Source organism: Oncorhynchus gorbuscha, unplaced genomic scaffold (assembly GCF_021184085.1).
Source record: "Oncorhynchus gorbuscha isolate QuinsamMale2020 ecotype Even-year unplaced genomic scaffold, OgorEven_v1.0 Un_scaffold_6:::fragment_8:::debris, whole genome shotgun sequence".
Classification (NCBI taxonomy): domain Eukaryota; kingdom Metazoa; phylum Chordata; class Actinopteri; order Salmoniformes; family Salmonidae; genus Oncorhynchus; species Oncorhynchus gorbuscha.
In genome coordinates this window covers 203809-220386 of record NW_025745437.1, presented here as the reverse complement: position 1 = coordinate 220386, position 16578 = coordinate 203809, and the positions used below count along the sequence as shown (strand labels likewise).

At 44.1% G+C, this 16578-nt stretch overlaps 1 protein-coding gene across 1 annotated transcript in view; it reads left to right on the top strand.

Moving 5' to 3' along the window:
- The window catches only part of LOC124019008 (laminin subunit alpha-5-like), a 189856-nt gene that overhangs the window by 72951 nt on the left and 100327 nt on the right, over positions 1-16578 (top strand). The window contains 9 exon segments of the mRNA XM_046334352.1: positions 3025-3128; positions 4361-4514; positions 8190-8237; positions 8289-8323; positions 8835-8943; positions 12273-12352; positions 13666-13825; positions 14108-14234; positions 14637-14776. Of these exon segments, the coding sequence (XP_046190308.1) occupies positions 3025-3128; positions 4361-4514; positions 8190-8237; positions 8289-8323; positions 8835-8943; positions 12273-12352; positions 13666-13825; positions 14108-14234; positions 14637-14776 (957 nt within the window).

The following is a 16578-nucleotide window of genomic DNA, read 5'->3' as shown; positions in this document are numbered from 1 at the left end:
CTCCATGTTGTTGTTGTGTAATGTCCATCGTCCTCCATGTTGTTGTTGTTGTTGTTGTGTAAGGTCCATCGTCCTCCATGTTGTTGTTGTTGTTGTTGTGTAAGGTCCATCGTCCTCCATGTTGTTGTTGTTGTTGTTGTTGTGTAAGGTCCATCGTCCTCCATGTTGTTGTTGTGTAAGGTCCATCGTCCTCCATGTTGTTGTTGTGTAATGTCCATCGTCCTCCATGTTGTTGTTGTGTAAGGTCCATCGTCCTCCATGTTGTTGTTGTTGTTGTTGTGTAATGTCCATCGTCCTCCATGTTGTTGTTGTGTAATGTCCATCGTCCTCCATGTTGTTGTTGTGTAAGGTCCATCGTCCTCCATGTTGTTGTTGTTGTTGTTGTTGTTGTTGTGTAATGTCCATCGTCCTCCATGTTGTTGTTGTTGTTGTTGTGTAATGTCCATCGTCCTCCATGTTGTTGTTGTGTAAGGTCCATCGTCCTCCATGTTGTTGTTGTGTAATGTCCATCGTCCTCCATGTTGTTGTGGTTGTTGTTGTTGTTGTGTAATGTCCATCGTCCTCCATGTTGTTGTTGTTGTTGTTGTGTAAGGTCCATCGTCCTCCATGTTGTTGTTGTGTAATGTCCATCGTCCTCCATGTTGTTGTTGTGTAATGTCCATCGTCCTCCATGTTGTTGTGGTTGTTGTTGTTGTTGTGTAATGTCCATCGTCCTCCATGTTGTTGTTGTTGTTGTTGTGTAAGGTCCATCGTCCTCCATGTTGTTGTTGTGTAATGTCCATCGTCCTCCATGTTGTTGTTGTGTAATGTCCATCGTCCTCCATGTTGTTGTTGTGTAATGTCCATCGTCCTCCATGTTGTTGTTGTTGTAATGTCCATCGTCCTCCATGTTGTTGTTGTTGTTGTTGTGTAAGGTCCATCGTCCTCCATGTTGTTGTTGTTGTTGTTGTGTAAGGTCCATCGTCCTCCATGTTGTTGTTGTGTAAGGTCCATCGTCCTCCATGTTGTTGTTGTGTAATGTCCATTGTCCTCCATGTTGTTGTTGTGTAATGTCCATCGTCCTCCATGTTGTTGTTGTTGTTGTTGTGTAAGGTCCATCGTCCTCCATGTTGTTGTTGTGTAATGTCCATTGTCCTCCATGTTGTTGTTGTTGTTGTGTAATGTCCATCGTCCTCCATGTTGTTGTTGTGTAATGTCCATCGTCCTCCATGTTGTTGTTGTTGTTGTTGTGTAAGGTCCATCGTCCTCCATGTTGTTGTTGTGTAATGTCCATCGTCCTCCATGTTGTTGTTGTTGTTGTTGTGTAAGGTCCATCGTCCTCCATGTTGTTGTTGTGTAATGTCCATCGTCCTCCATGTTGTTGTTGTTGTTGTTGTGTAATGTCCATCGTCCTCCATGTTGTTGTTGTGTAATGTCCATCGTCCTCCATGTTGTTGTTGTTGTTGTTGTTGTGTAATGTCCATCGTCCTCCATGTTGTTGTTGTTGTTGTTGTGTAATGTCCATCGTCCTCCATGTTGTTGTTGTTGTTGTTGTGTAAGGTCCATCGTCCTCCATGTTGTTGTTGTGTAATGTCCATCGTCCTCCATGTTGTTGTTGTTGTTGTTGTGTAATGTCCATCGTCCTCCATGTTGTTGTTGTGTAAGGTCCATCGTCCTCCATGTTGTTGTTGTGTAATGTCCATCGTCCTCCATGTTGTTGTTGTTGTTGTTGTGTAATGTCCATCGTCCTCCATGTTGTTGTTGTGTAATGTCCATCGTCCTCCATGTTGTTGTTGTTGTTGTTGTGTAATGTCCATCGTCCTCCATGTTGTTGTTGTTGTTGTTGTGTAATGTCCATCGTCCTCCATGTTGTTGTTGTTGTTGTTGTGTAAGGTCCATCGTCCTCCATGTTGTTGTTGTGTAATGTCCATCGTCCTCCATGTTGTTGTTGTTGTTGTTGTGTAATGTCCATCGTCCTCCATGTTGTTGTTGTGTAAGGTCCATCGTCCTCCATGTTGTTGTTGTGTAAGGTCCAGCGTCCTCCATGTTGTTGTTGTGTAATGTCCATCGTCCTCCATGTTGTTGTTGTGTAATGTCCATCGTCCTCCATGTTGTTGTTGTTGTTGTTGTGTAATGTCCATCGTCCTCCATGTTGTTGTTGTTGTTGTGTAATGTCCATCGTCCTCCATGTTGTTGTTGTTGTTGTTGTGTAAGGTCCATCGTCCTCCATGTTGTTGTTGTTGTTGTTGTGTAATGTCCATCGTCCTCCATGTTGTTGTTGTGTAAGGTCCATCGTCCTCCATGTTGTTGTTGTGTAAGGTCCAGCGTCCTCCATGTTGTTGTTGTGTAATGTCCATCGTCCTCCATGTTGTTGTTGTTGTGTAATGTCCATCGTCCTCCATGTTGTTGTTGTGTAAGGTCCATCGTCCTCCATGTTGTTGTTGTGTAAGGTCCATCGTCCTCCATGTTGTTGTTGTTGTTGTTGTGTAATGTCCATCGTCCTCCATGTTGTTGTTGTTGTTGTGTAATGTCCATCGTCCTCCATGTTGTTGTTGTGTAAGGTCCATCGTCCTCCATGTTGTTGTGGTTGTTGTTGTTGTTGTGTAAGGTCCATCGTCCTCCATGTTGTTGTTGTGTAATGTCCATCGTCCTCCATGTTGTTGTTGTGTAAGGTCCATCGTCCTCCATGTTGTTGTTGTTGTTGTTGTTGTGTAAGGTCCATCGTCCTCCATGTTGTTGTTGTGTAAGGTCCATCGTCCTCCATGTTGTTGTTGTTGTTGTTGTGTAAGGTCCATCGTCCTCCATGTTGTTGTTGTTGTTGTTGTGTAAGGTCCATCGTCCTCCATGTTGTTGTTGTTGTTGTTGTTGTGTAAGGTCCATCGTCCTCCATGTTGTTGTTGTTGTGTAAGGTCCATCGTCCTCCCTGTAGGACAACTTGGTGTTATTGCCCAGTGCATAATACATTGCGACACAGGACATTTGCCATCATGTATATGATTTAAATGGATGCCTTGTGATTGATGTGGAGTCTGTTTTTAAAACCAGGACTACCTGGTGCTCCTGCCCAGTGCCTACTATGAAGCTCCCATTCTCCAGATCAAAGTGACTGAGCCATGCTCCTACAGGCCTGCACCGGATACCAGCCACAAGTAGGTCCTCTTCCACCTTCTCCTCTTCTTTCTCCTCCTCTACCTTCCTCTTCCTCTACCCTCCTCCTCCTCTACCCTCCTCCTCCTCTACCCTCCTCCTCTTCCACCTCCTCCTCTACCCTCCTCTTCTTCACCCTCCTCCTCCTCCTCTATCCTCCTCCTCTTCCCCCTCCTCCTCTTCCCCCTCCTCCTCTACCCTCCTCCTCTTCCTCCTCCTCCTCTACCCTCCTCCTCTTCCCCCTCTTCTTTCACCTCCATCCTCTTTCACCTCCTCTTCTACTTCTTCCACCTCCTCCTCTTCCTCTTCATCCTCTTCTTCGTCTTCATCCTCTTCCACCTCCTCCCCTTCATCCTCCTCCCCCCCTTTGTCCATCTATTTGTCTGTTGCATTGGATGTTAATCACAAACCCCCTTGAAAGTCATATTATTTTGGTACAATCTGTTTTCTAAAGGCTCAGTATTTCTGTTATATACTGTATTGCAGCACTAGAATATAATTGAACTTGCCTCTCTGTGTCTCTCCCTGATAGCTGTCTGATCTATAACTACCTGTCTCTCTGTGTCTCTCCCTGATAGCTGTCTGATAAACTACCTGCCTCTCTGTGTCTCTCCCTGATAGCTGTCTGATCTATACCTACCTGTCTCTCTGTGTCTCTCCCTGATAGCTTACATTTACATTACATTTAAGTCATTTAGCAGACGCTCTTATCCAGAGCGACTTACAAATTGGTGCATTCACCTTATGACATCCAGTGGAACAGTCACTTAACAATAGTGCATCTAAATCTTAAAGGGGGGGGTGAGAGGGAATACTTATCCTATCCTAGGTATTCCTTAAAGAGGTGGGGTTTCAGGTGTCTCCGGAAGGTGGTGATTGACTCCGCTGTCCTGGCGTCGTGAGGGAGCTAGCTGTCTGATAAACTACCTGCCTCTCTGTGTCTCTCCCTGATAGCTGTCTGATAAACTACCTGTCTCTCTGTGTCTCTCCCTGATAGCTGTCTGATCTATAACTACCTGTCTCTCTCTGTGTCTCTCCCTGATAGCTGTCTGATCTAAACTACCTGTCTCTCTGTGTCTCTCCCTGATAGCTGTCTGATCTATAACTACCTGTCTCTCTCTGTGTCTCTCCCTGATAGCTGTCTGATCTATAACTACCTGTCTCTCTCTGTGTCTCTCCCTGATAGCTGTCTGATCTATAACTACCTGTCTCTCTCTGTGTCTCTCCCTGATAGCTGTTTGCTCTACAAGTATCTGTCTCTGGATGGGTTCCCCTCCATCTCTGGTAACGATGCCAGCTGCCGGTTCGACAACCACCTGCCCAGAACCTGTCACCAGGAGAGGATCACCCCTTTCCACCTGGACATGGCCGTCTGCAGTGGCAGCAATGTGAGTAGAGAAGGAGAGTAGTGTGTGTGTGTGTGTGTGTGTGTGTGTGTGTGTGTGTGTGTGTGTGGTGTGTGTGTGTGATGGTGAGTGTGTGTGTGATGGTGAGTGTGTGTGTGTGTGATGGTGAGTGTGAGTGTGTGTGTGATGGTGAGTGTGTGTGTGTGTGTGTGTGATGGTGTGGATGAGTATGTTATAACTTTAATGGTGATGTATGGTATGACTGTTATACAAATGGACTGAAATAGGGTCTCTCCTCTCTCAGCTAAATGTCCAGATGCATAGCTGGGTTAACACACTGTCTCTCCTCTCCCAGCTAAATGTCCAGATGCATAGCTGGGTTAACACACTGTCTCTCCTCTCTCAGCTAAATGTCCAGATGCATAGCTGGGTTAACACACTGTCTCTCCTCTCTCAGCTAAATGTCCAGATGCATAGCTGGGTTAACACACTGTCTCTCCTCTCTCAGCTAAATGTCCAGATGCATAGCTGGGTTAACACACTGTCTCTCCTCTCTCAGCTAAATGTCCAGATGCATAGCTGGGTTACACCTGTCTCTCCTCTCTCAGCTAAATGTCCAGATGCATAGCTGGGTTAACACACTGTCTCTCCTCTCTCAGCTAAATGTCCAGATGCATAGCTGGGTTAACACACTGTCTGCTAAATGTCAGATGCATAGCTGGGTTAACACACTGTCTGTGTGTGTGTCTCACTGTCTCTCAGCTAAATGTCCAGATGCATAGCTGGGTTAACACACTGTCTCTCCTCTCTCAGCTAAATGTCCAGATGCATAGCTGGGTTAACACACTGTCTCTCCTCTCTCAGCTAAATGTCCAGATGCATAGCTGGGTTAACACACTGTCCAGATGTTTCTCCTCTCTCAGCTAAATGTCCAGATGCATAGCTGGGTTAACACACTGTCTCTCCTCTCTCAGCTAAATGTCCAGATGCATAGCTGGGTTAACACACTGTCTCTCCTCTCTCAGCTAAATGTCCAGATGCATAGCTGGGTTAACACACTGTCTCTCCTCTCTCAGCTAAATGTCCAGATGCATAGCTGGGTTAACACACTGTCTCTCCTCTCTCAGCTAAATGTCCAGATGCATAGCTGGGTTAACACACTGTCTCTCCTCTCTCAGCTAAATGTCCAGATGCATAGCTGGGTTAACACACTGTCTCTCCTCTCTCAGCTAAATGTCCAGATGCATAGCTGGGTTAACACACTGTCTCTCCTCTCTCAGCTAAATGTCCAGATGCATAGCCAGAAATGTCAGATGCATAGCTGGGTTAACACACTGTCTCTCCTCTCTCAGCTAAATGTCCAGATGCATAGCTGGGTTAACACACTGTCTCTCCTCTCTCAGCTAAATGTCCAGATGCATAGCTGGGTTAACACACTGTCTCTCCTCTCTCAGCTAAATGTCCAGATGCATAGCTGGGTTAACACACTGTCTCTCCTCTCTCAGCTAAATGTCCAGATGCATAGCTGGGTTAACACAGCTAAATGTCCAGATGCATAGCTGGGTCTCTCTCTCTCTCAGCTAAATGTCCAGATGCATAGCTGGGTTAACACACTGTCTCTCCTCTCTCAGCTAAATGTCCAGATGCATAGCTGGGTTAACACACTCTCCTCTCTCAGCTAAATGTCCAGATGCATAGCTGGGTTAACACACTGTCTCTCCTCTCTCAGCTAAATGTCCAGATGCATAGCTGGGTTAACACACTGTCTCTCCTCTCTCAGCTAAATGTCCAGATGCATAGCTGGGTTAACACACTGTCTCTCCTCTCTCAGCTAAATGTCCAGATGCATAGCTGGGTTAACACACTGTCTCTCCTCTCTCAGCTAAATGTCCAGATGCATAGCTGGGTTAACACACTGTCTCTCCTCTCTCAGCTAAATGTCCAGATGCATAGCTGGGTTAACACACTGTCTCTCCTCTCTCAGCTAAATGTCCAGATGCATAGCTGGGTTAACACACTGTCTCTCCTCTCTCAGCTAAATGTCCAGATGCATAGCTGGGTTAACACACTGTCTCTCCTCTCTCAGCTAAATGTCCAGATGCATAGCTGGGTTAACACACTGTCTCTCCTCTCTCAGCTAAATGTCCAGATGCATAGCTGGGTTAACACACTGTCTCTCCTCTCTCAGCTAAATGTCCAGATGCATAGCTGGGTTAACACACTGTCTCTCCTCTCTCAGCTAAATGTCCAGATGCATAGCTGGGTTAACACACTGTCTCTCCTCTCTCAGCTAAATGTCCAGATGCAGATGCTGGGTTAACACACTGTCTCTCCTCTCTCAGCTAAATGTCCAGATGCATAGCTGGGTTAACACACTGTCTCTCCTCTCTCAGCTAAATGTCCAGATGCATAGCTGGGTTAACACACTGTCTCTCCTCTCTCAGCTAAATGTCCAGATGCATAGCTGGGTTAACACACTGTTCTCCTCTCTCAGCTAAATGTCCAGATGCATAGCTGGGTCTCTCCTCTCTCAGCTAAATGTCCAGATGCATAGCTGGGTTAACACACTGTCTCTCCTCTCTCAGCTAAATGTCCAGATGCATAGCTGGGTTAACACACTGTCTCTCCTCTCTCAGCTAAATGTCCAGATGCATAGCTGGGTTAACACACTGTCTCTCCTCTCTCAGCTAAATGTCCAGATGCATAGCTGGGTTTGTCTCTCCTCTCTCAGCTAAATGTCCAGATGCATAGCTGGGTTAACACACTGTCTCTCCTCTCTCAGCTAAATGTCCAGATGCATAGCTGGGTTAACATGTCTCTCCTCTCTCAGCTAAATGTCCAGATGCATAGCTGGGTTAACACACTGTCTCTCCTCTCTCAGCTAAATGTCCAGATGCATAGCTGGGTTAACACACTGTCTCTCCTCTCTCAGCTAAATGTCCAGATGCATAGCTGGGTTAACACACTGTCTCTCCTCTCTCAGCTAAATGTCCAGATGCATAGCTGGGTTAACACACTGTCTTCCTCTCTCAGCTAAATGTCCAGATGCATAGCTGGGTTAACACACTTCTCTCCTCTCTCAGCTAAATGTCCAATGCATAGCTGGGTTAACAGATGTCTCTCCTCTCTCAGCTAAATGTCCAGATGCATAGCTTTAACACACTGTCTCTCCTCTCTCAGCTAAATGTCCAGATGCATAGCTGGGTTAACACACTGTCTCTCCTCTCTCAGCTAAATGTCCAGATGCATAGCTGGGTTAACACACTGTCTCTCCTCTCTCAGCTAAATGTCCAGATGCATGCTGGTTAAACACTGGGTTCCTCTCTCAGCTAAATGTCCAGATGCATGCTGGTTAACACACTGTCTCTCCTCTCTCAGCTAAATGTCCAGATGCATAGCTGGTTAAACACTGTCTCTCCTCTCTCAGCTAAATGTCCAGATGCATAGCTGGGTTAATCACTGTCTCTCCTCTCTCAGCTAAATGTCCAGATGCATAGCTGGGTTAACACACTGTCTCTCCTCTCTCAGCTAAATGTCCAGATGCATAGCTGGGTTAAACACTGTCTCTCCTCTCTCAGCTAAATGTCCAGATGCATAGCTGGGTTAAATGGGCTAAATGTCCAGATGCATAGCTGGGTTAAATGTCTCTCCTCTCTCAGCTAAATGTCCAGATGCATAGCTGGGTTAAATGGTCTCTCCTCCTGTCTCCTCTCTCAGCTAAATGTCCAGCTGCGTAGCCCTGATCCCGGGGACTATGTTCTGGTGGTAAATGGCCAGTGAGGAGGAAGCACACAGACCATCTCTGTGTCCGTTAAGGACACACCAGCACCACGGCTGCACTGCAAATACAGGTGTCTGTGTGTGTGTATATATATGTGTGTGTGTTTTGTTTACAGCTGTTGCTGTCAATGAAAGAAGCTGGCTCCCATTGGTGTTTCATGAATGGATGTTATCTCTTCTCAATGTGTAGCCTGCCTGCCTGACCGATCATCTCTCTCTCTCTCTCTCTCTCTCTCTGTCTCTCTCTCTCTCTCTCTCTCTCTCTCTCTCTCTCTCTCTCTCTCTGTCTCTCTCTGGGTCTCTGTCTCTCTCTCTGTCTCTCTCTGTCTCTCTCTTCTCTCTCTCTCTCTCTCTGTCTCTCTTTCTTTCTCTCTCTCTCTCTCTCTCTTTCTTTCTCTCTCTCTCTCTCTCTCTCTCTCTCTCTCTCTCTCTCTCTCTCTCTCTCTCTCTCTCTCTCTCTCTCTCTCTCTCTCTCTCTCTCTCTCTCTCTCTCTCTCTCTCTCTCTCTCTCTCTCTCTCTCTCTCTCTCTCTCTCTCTCTCTCTCTCTCTCTCTCTCTCTCTCTGTGTGTGTGTGTGTGCAGTTTCCTGTGTCGGGTGGTGACCATCGATGAGATGAATCGCGTGGCTGTCTTTACTCTCCCTACTGATGCTGAGGTCCAACTGATCGCTGACAGAGCCAGCTTCCTCCTGGTAATACTGTTTATAGACATGTTATGTATATTTAGCAGACATTCTTATGCAGACTGGTTTACAGGAGTTAAGTGCCTTGCTCAAGGGCACATTGACAGGTTTTTCAACTAGTCGGCTTCTGGATTCAAACCAGCGACCTTTCGGGTTACTGGCTCAACGCTCTCTAGCGCTAGGCTACCTGCCGCTTTATCAACATGATGGGTTAAATGGGTTGATCTCATGGGTTAAAAGGGTTGATCATGGGTTAAATGGGTTGATCATGGGTTAAATGGGTTGATCATGGGTTAAATGGGTTGATCATGGGTTAAATGGGTTGATCATTGGGTTGATCATTGGGTTAAATGGGTTGATCGTGGGTTAAATGGGTTGATCATTGGGTTAAATGGGTTGATCATGGGTTAAATGGGTTAAATGGGTTGATCATGGGTTAAATGGGTTGATCATGGGTTAAAAGGGTTGATCATGGGTTAAATGGGTTGATCATGGGTTAAAAGGGTTGATCATTGGGTTAAATGGGTTGATCATTGGGTTAAATGGGTTGATCATGGGTTAAAAGGGTTGATCATGGGTTAAATGGGTTGATCATGGGTTAAATGGGTTGATCATTGGGTTAAATGGGTTGATCATGGGTTGATCATTGGGTTAAATGGGTTGATCATGGGTTAAATGGGTTGATCATGGGTTAAAAGGGTTGATCATGGGTTGATCATTGGGTTAAATGGGTTGATCATGGGTTGATCATTGGGTTAAATTGGTTAAATGGGTTGATTGTTGGGTTAAATGGGTTGATCTCATGGGTTAAATGGGTTGATTGTTGGGTTAAATGGGTTGATCATGGGTTAAATGGGTTGATTGTTGGGTTAAATGGGTTGATCATGGGTTAAATGGGTTGATCATGGGTTGAATGGGTTGATCATGGGTTGATCATTGGGTTAAATGGGTTAAATGGGTTGATTGTTGGGTTAAATGGGTTGATCATGGGTTAAATGGGTTGATCATGGGTTAAATGGGTTGATCATGGGTTAAACACAGCAGTCGATGGTCAGCAGTGCTTGGTTTTTTAAATCATCTCTCTTTTCTCCTGAAATATGCATTAATTCACTTACCTTCATGACTTTGAAAAAATGATTGTAGGCCCATGCCTACACCAAACCAATGTTTTTAAACTAGTGGTGAGTAGTGAACACTTAATTTTTTACATTTTTTATTTAACCAGGTAGGCTAGTTGAGAACAAGTTCTCATTTGCAATTGCGACCTGGACCAAGATAAAGCAAAGCAGTTCAACACGTACAACAACACAGAGTTACACATGGAATAAACAAAACATACAGTCAATAATACAGTAGAAAAAAAAAAAAAAAAGTCTATATACAGTGAGTGCAAATTAGGTAAGTTAAAGAAATAAATAGGCCATGGTGGAGAAGTAATTACAATATAGCAATTAAACACTGGAATGGTAGATGTGCAGAAGATGAATGTGCAAGTAGAGATACTGGGGTGCAAAGGAGCAAAATAAATAAATACCAGTATGGGGATGAGGTAGGTAGATAGATGGGCTATTTACAGATAGGCTAAGTACAGGTGCAGTGATCTGTAAACTGCTCTGACAGCTGGTGCTTAAAGCTGGTGAGGGAGATGTGAGTCTCCAGCTTCAGAGATTTTTGCAATTCGTTCCAGTCATGGGCAGCAGAAAACTGGAAGGAAAGACGACCAAAGGAGGAATTGGCTTTGGGGATGACCAGTGAGATATACCTGCTGGAGCGCGTGCTATGAGTGGGTGCTGCTATGGTGACCAGTGAGCTGAAATAAGGTGGGGCTTTATCTAGCAGAGACTTGTATATAACCTGTAGCCAGTGGGTTTGGCGACGAGTATGAAGCAAGGGCCCAACCAACGAGAGCCTACAGGTCGCAGTGGTGGGTAGTGTATGGGGCTTTGGTGACAAAACGGATGGCACTGTGATAGACTACATCCAGTTTGTTGAGTAGAGTGTTGGAGGCTATTTTATAGATGACATCACCAAAGTCAAGGATCGGTAGGATGGTCAGTTTTACGAGGGTATGTTTGGCAATGCTTTGTTGCGATATAGGAAGCCGATTCTAGATTTAATTTTGGATTGGAGATGCTTAATGTGAGTCTGGAAGGAGAGTTTACAGTCTAACCAGACACCCAGGTATTTGTAGTTGTCCACGTATTCTAAGTCAGAGCCGTCCAGAGTAGTGATGCTGGACGGGCGAGCAGGTGCGGGCAGCGATCGATTGAAAAGCATGCATTTAGTTTTACATGCGTTTAAGAGCAGTTGGAGGCCACGGAAGGAGAGTTGTATGGCACTGAAGCTCGTCTGGAGGTTAGTTAACACAGTGTCCAAGGAAGGGCCAGAAGTATACAGAATGGTGTTGTCTGCGTAGAAGTGGATCAGAGAATCACCAGCAGCAAGAGCAACATCATTGATGTATACAGAAAAGAGAGTCGGCCCGAGAATTGAACCCTGTGGCACACCCATAGAGACTGTCAGAGGTCCAGACAACAGGCCCTCCGATTTGACACACTGAACTCTATCAGAGAAGTAGTTGGTAAACCAGGCGAGGCAGTCATTTGAGAAACCAAGGCTGTCGAGTCTGCCACTAAGAATGTTGTGATTGACAGAGTCGAAAGCCTTGGCCAGGTCGATGAATACGGCTGCACAGTAAATGTCTCTTATCGATGGCGGTTATGATGTCGTTTAGAACCTTGAGCGTGGCCGAGGTGCACCCGTGACCAGCTCTGAAAACTTCAGGAGGAAGGAGAGATTATTGGGACGCAGCCATTGTTTGACCTTCAAATCATGTTTCAAAGGTGATCTTTATTGGTAGAGGCACCAGACAAGGCTGTCACCTTTCACCCTTTGGATTTGCGTCAGTTGAAGGTTCTATGCATCTGTTTTTTAAATCTCAATATCAAATCGTTTCTTGGAAGCAATTAATTGTTTTCAATTAAAATGGTAAAGAATAAACAAAAATAGCTTCTTAGCAAAGGGCAATTTGTCAAGCAAGAATTTTACTAGGACTCTCTCAGAGTTGTCTGTGTGGGGAGGGGAAAACTGAAAATGTCCTGTCATTGACAAAGAGGCGTGGAACTTTCTTTCTTATTGGTCTATTGACTAATTTAGCGCATGGTGATGTCACCATGGAAGGCCGAAACTCCAACCCACCAAAACAGGCTCTTATACTAAAAGGGCATTTTCGCAATATTATTCCAACCTCATAGTGTGGAAATATGTATAAAACACAGGAAAATCACATTTTTGACTGCACTGGGCCTTTAAGGAACCTTTGTTGATCTTTCCTAAAGCACAAAGTGTACCTGGTTCCTCGGGAGAAGTTCACTATGGAATACCTGGCGCCTAAGGTCCACTGTATCTCACCTGACAGGTAAACAGACCATGTACCTTTACTATAACCTAGACTTACTGTAGATACACTGTATCTCACCTAGACTTACTGTAGATACACTATCTCACCTAGACTTACTGTAGATACACTGTATCTCACCTAGACTTACTGTAGATGCACTGTATCTCACCTAGACTTACTGTAGATACACTGTATCTCACCTAGACTTACTGTAGGTCCACTGTATCTCACCTAGACTTACTGTAGATACACTGTATCCCACCTAGACTTACTGTAGGTCCACTGTATCTCACCTAGACTTACTGTAGATACACTGTATCTCACCTAGACTTACTGTAGATACACTGTATCTCACCTAGACTTACTGTAGATACACTGTATCTCACCTAGACTTACTGTAGATACACTGTATCTCACCTAGACTTACTGTAGATACACTGTATCTCACCTTGACTTACTGTAGATACACTGTATCTCACCTAGACTTACTGTAGATACACTGTATCTCACCTGACAGGTAAACAGACCATGTACCTTTACTGTCACCTAGACTTACTGTAGGTCCACTGTATTCCACCTAGACTTACTGTAGGTCCACTGTATCCCACCTAGACTTACTGTAGGTCCACTGTATCCCACCTAGACTTACTGTAGGTCCACTGTATCTCACCTAGACTTACTGTAGGTCCACTGTATCTCACCTAGACTTAATGTAGGTCCACTGTATCTCACCTAGACTTACTGTAGGTCCACTGTATCTCACCTAGACTTACTGTAGGTCCACTGTATCTCACCTAGACTTACTGTAGGTCCACTGTATCTCACCTATCTCACATTCTCCACTTCTATATTCCCCTTTCCTCCTCCTCCTTCTCCCTCTACCCCCTCCCTCCTCTCCCTCTACCCTCTCTTCTCCCTCTACCCCCTCCCTCCTCTCCCTCTACCCTCTCTTCTCCCTCTACCCCCTCCCTCCTCTCCCTCCACCCTCTCTTCTTCCTCTACACTCTTCCCTCCCTCCCACCCTCTCCCCTCCTCTCCTCTTCCTCTACACTCTTCCCTCCCCCTACACTCTTCCCTCTCCCCTCCCCCGCTTCTCCCTCTACCCCCTCCCTCGTCTCCCTCTACCCTCTCTTCTTCCTCTAACCTTTCCCTCCCTCCCACCCTCTCCCCTCCTCTCCTCTTCCTCTACACTCTTCCCTCCCTCCTACCCTCTCCCCGCTTCTCCCTCTACCCCCTCCCCTCCTCTCCTCCCTCTACCCTCTCCCCTCCTCTCCTCTTCCTCTACCCTTTCCCTTCTTCTTCCACTCCCTCCTCTATTTCTCCCTCCCCAGTTCGTCCTGTATCATGTCGAGGTTCCAGACCCCGTCTGATTCGCTGGTGTTGAAGGAAGGTCAAGGGTTATCGGTCCAGGAGCCCCCCCTAGAGCCGGCAGGAGCCCGTCCTCCCACCGCGGCGGATAACGTGGACCACTTCCGCCTTGATAACAGCCAGGTGCCTCTTCAAATAGATTTTATTTTGTCGTCATTTTACTCTGCTACCTGGTCTAGGACATTTTATTTGGGAACCTCTTTCTGAAGAGAGAGACTTTAGGTGTTAATTTATTATCAAAAAGCAACAACTCATTTCTTATATCGCCCAGCTTTCTAGATCTCCCCTCATAGTCAGTCCCCACAGATTGATAACGTATTCTGAAAGTCACATACTTCTCGTTTTCTGCCAAATAATGACTTCAGGGATCCATGTAAATATCTTCTGTCTCTTCTTGTACTCCAGAATGCAGCAGTGTACTCTGGCCGTGTCCATACTCTGGGTCGCTATGTATTCATCCTCCACTACCACCAGCCCCTCCACCCCACCTACCCTGTCCAGGTCTTCATCAACGGGGGACGCATCTGGCAGGGTGAGCCCCCTAACCCACACCAATCTGTCGATCGTGATCTACTGGTCAATCTTCAAGGCATTCCTAGTCAAGCATTTATGTATAAAAGCCAATGATAAAGCTATGCCTCATTTTAGGTCCTACAAATGCTCAATAGCAGAATACCTTTAGGACATTCATGAATGAGTCGAATGAGCAAAACACAGGAACCAAGTACGGAGACTGAAAAACCAGTTGAATCTTTTGACAGTTGAATCTTTTGACAGTTGAATCTTTTTACAGTTGAATCTTTTGACAGTTGAATCTTTTGGCAGTTGAATCTTTTGGCAGTTGAATCTTTTGGCAGTTGAATCTTTTGACAGTTGAATCTTTTGACAGTTGTATTCTCTTTGTGATTGTGAATGATCATCATTCCTCTTCCAGGCCATGCCAACGCCTCTTTCTGTCCCCATGGTTATGGTTGCCGTAGCGTTCTGATCTCCGAGAACCAGATCATTCTGGACGTGACGGACAACGAGATCTTCCTGACTGTCCAGGTCCCCGATGGCAAAACACTCTGGCTGGTGAGTCCCATCCAGGAAGACTGGGCCAATGTCTACACTGTACTGAAAGACACTCCCGAGTGGCGCAGTGGTCTAAGACACTGCATCTCAGTGCAAGAGGCGTCACTACAGTCCCTGGTTCGAATCCAGGCTGTATCACATCCGGCCGTGGTTGGGATCCCATAGGGCAGCGCACAATTGGCCCAAGTTTGGCCGGGGTAGGATGTCATTGTAAATAAGAATTTGTTCTTAACTGACTTGCCTAGTTATATAAAGGTTAAATAAATACACATATCCTGTGATTCTAGCTCAGCTCTCACACCAAACCTCACCTTGAAACTACACTACTACTTGTAACGGCTGTCTACTACTGCAGAACTCTGGATTTCATTTTGTTGTTTTTATACATTTCTAATTTATACCTGTTACTTATGTTTCTATTAGGACTAAGTTCTGGTGGTGAACAACCTATGGAATCTATATAACCTATAGAATCTATAGAACCTATAGAATCTATAGAACCTATAGAATCTATACAACCTATAGAATCTATACAACCTATAGAATCTATATAACCTATAGAATCTATACAACCTATAGAATCTATACAACCTATAGAATCTATACAACCTATAGAATCTATACAACCTATAGAATCTATATAACCTATAGAATCTATACAACCTATAGAATCTATACAACCTATAGAATCTATACAATCTATAGAATCTATATAACCTATAGAATCTATATAACCTATAGAATCTATATAACCTATGGAATCTATATAACCTATGGAATCTATATAACCTATATAACCTATAGAATCTATATAACCTATGGAATCTATATAACCTATAGAATCTATACAACCTATAGAATCTATACAACCTATAGAATCTATACAACCTATAGAATCTATATAACCTATAGAATCTATACAACCTATAGAATCTATATAACCTATAGAATCTATACAACCTATAGAATCTATACAACCTATAGAATCTATATAACCTATAGAATCTATATAACCTATAAAATCTATACAACCTATAGAATCTATACAACCTATAGAATCTATACAACCTATAGAATCTATATAACCTATAGAATCTATATAACCTATAGAATCTATATAACCTATAAAATCTATACAACCTATAGAATCTATATAACCTATAGAATCTATATAACCTATAAAATCTATAAAATCTATACAACCTATAGAATCTATATAACCTATAGAATCTATATAACCTATGGAAATTACTATACCAATTTAATTTATATAACCTATAGAATCTATACATCCGATAGAATTTATACAACCTATAGAATAAATACTAACTATAGAATATATACAACCTATGGAGTCTATATTTATTTTTATTTAACCTTTATTTAAGTAGGCAAGTCAGTTAAGAACAAATTCTTATTTTCAATGACGGCCTAGGAACAGTGGGTTAACTGCCTGTTCAGGGGCAGAACGACAGATTTGTACCTTGTCAGCTCGGGGGTTTGAACTTGCAACCTTCCGGTTACTAGTCCAACGCTCTAACCACTAGGCTATGGAATCTATACATCCAATAGAATCTATACAACCTATGGAATATATATAACCTATAGAATCTATATAACCTATGGAATCTATATAACCTATGGAATCTATACATCCAATAGAATCTATACAACCTATGGAATATATATAACCTATAGAATCTATATAACCTATAGAATATATACAACCTATGGAGTCTATATAACCTATGGAATCTATATAACCTATAGAATATATACAACCTATAGAATCTATATAACCT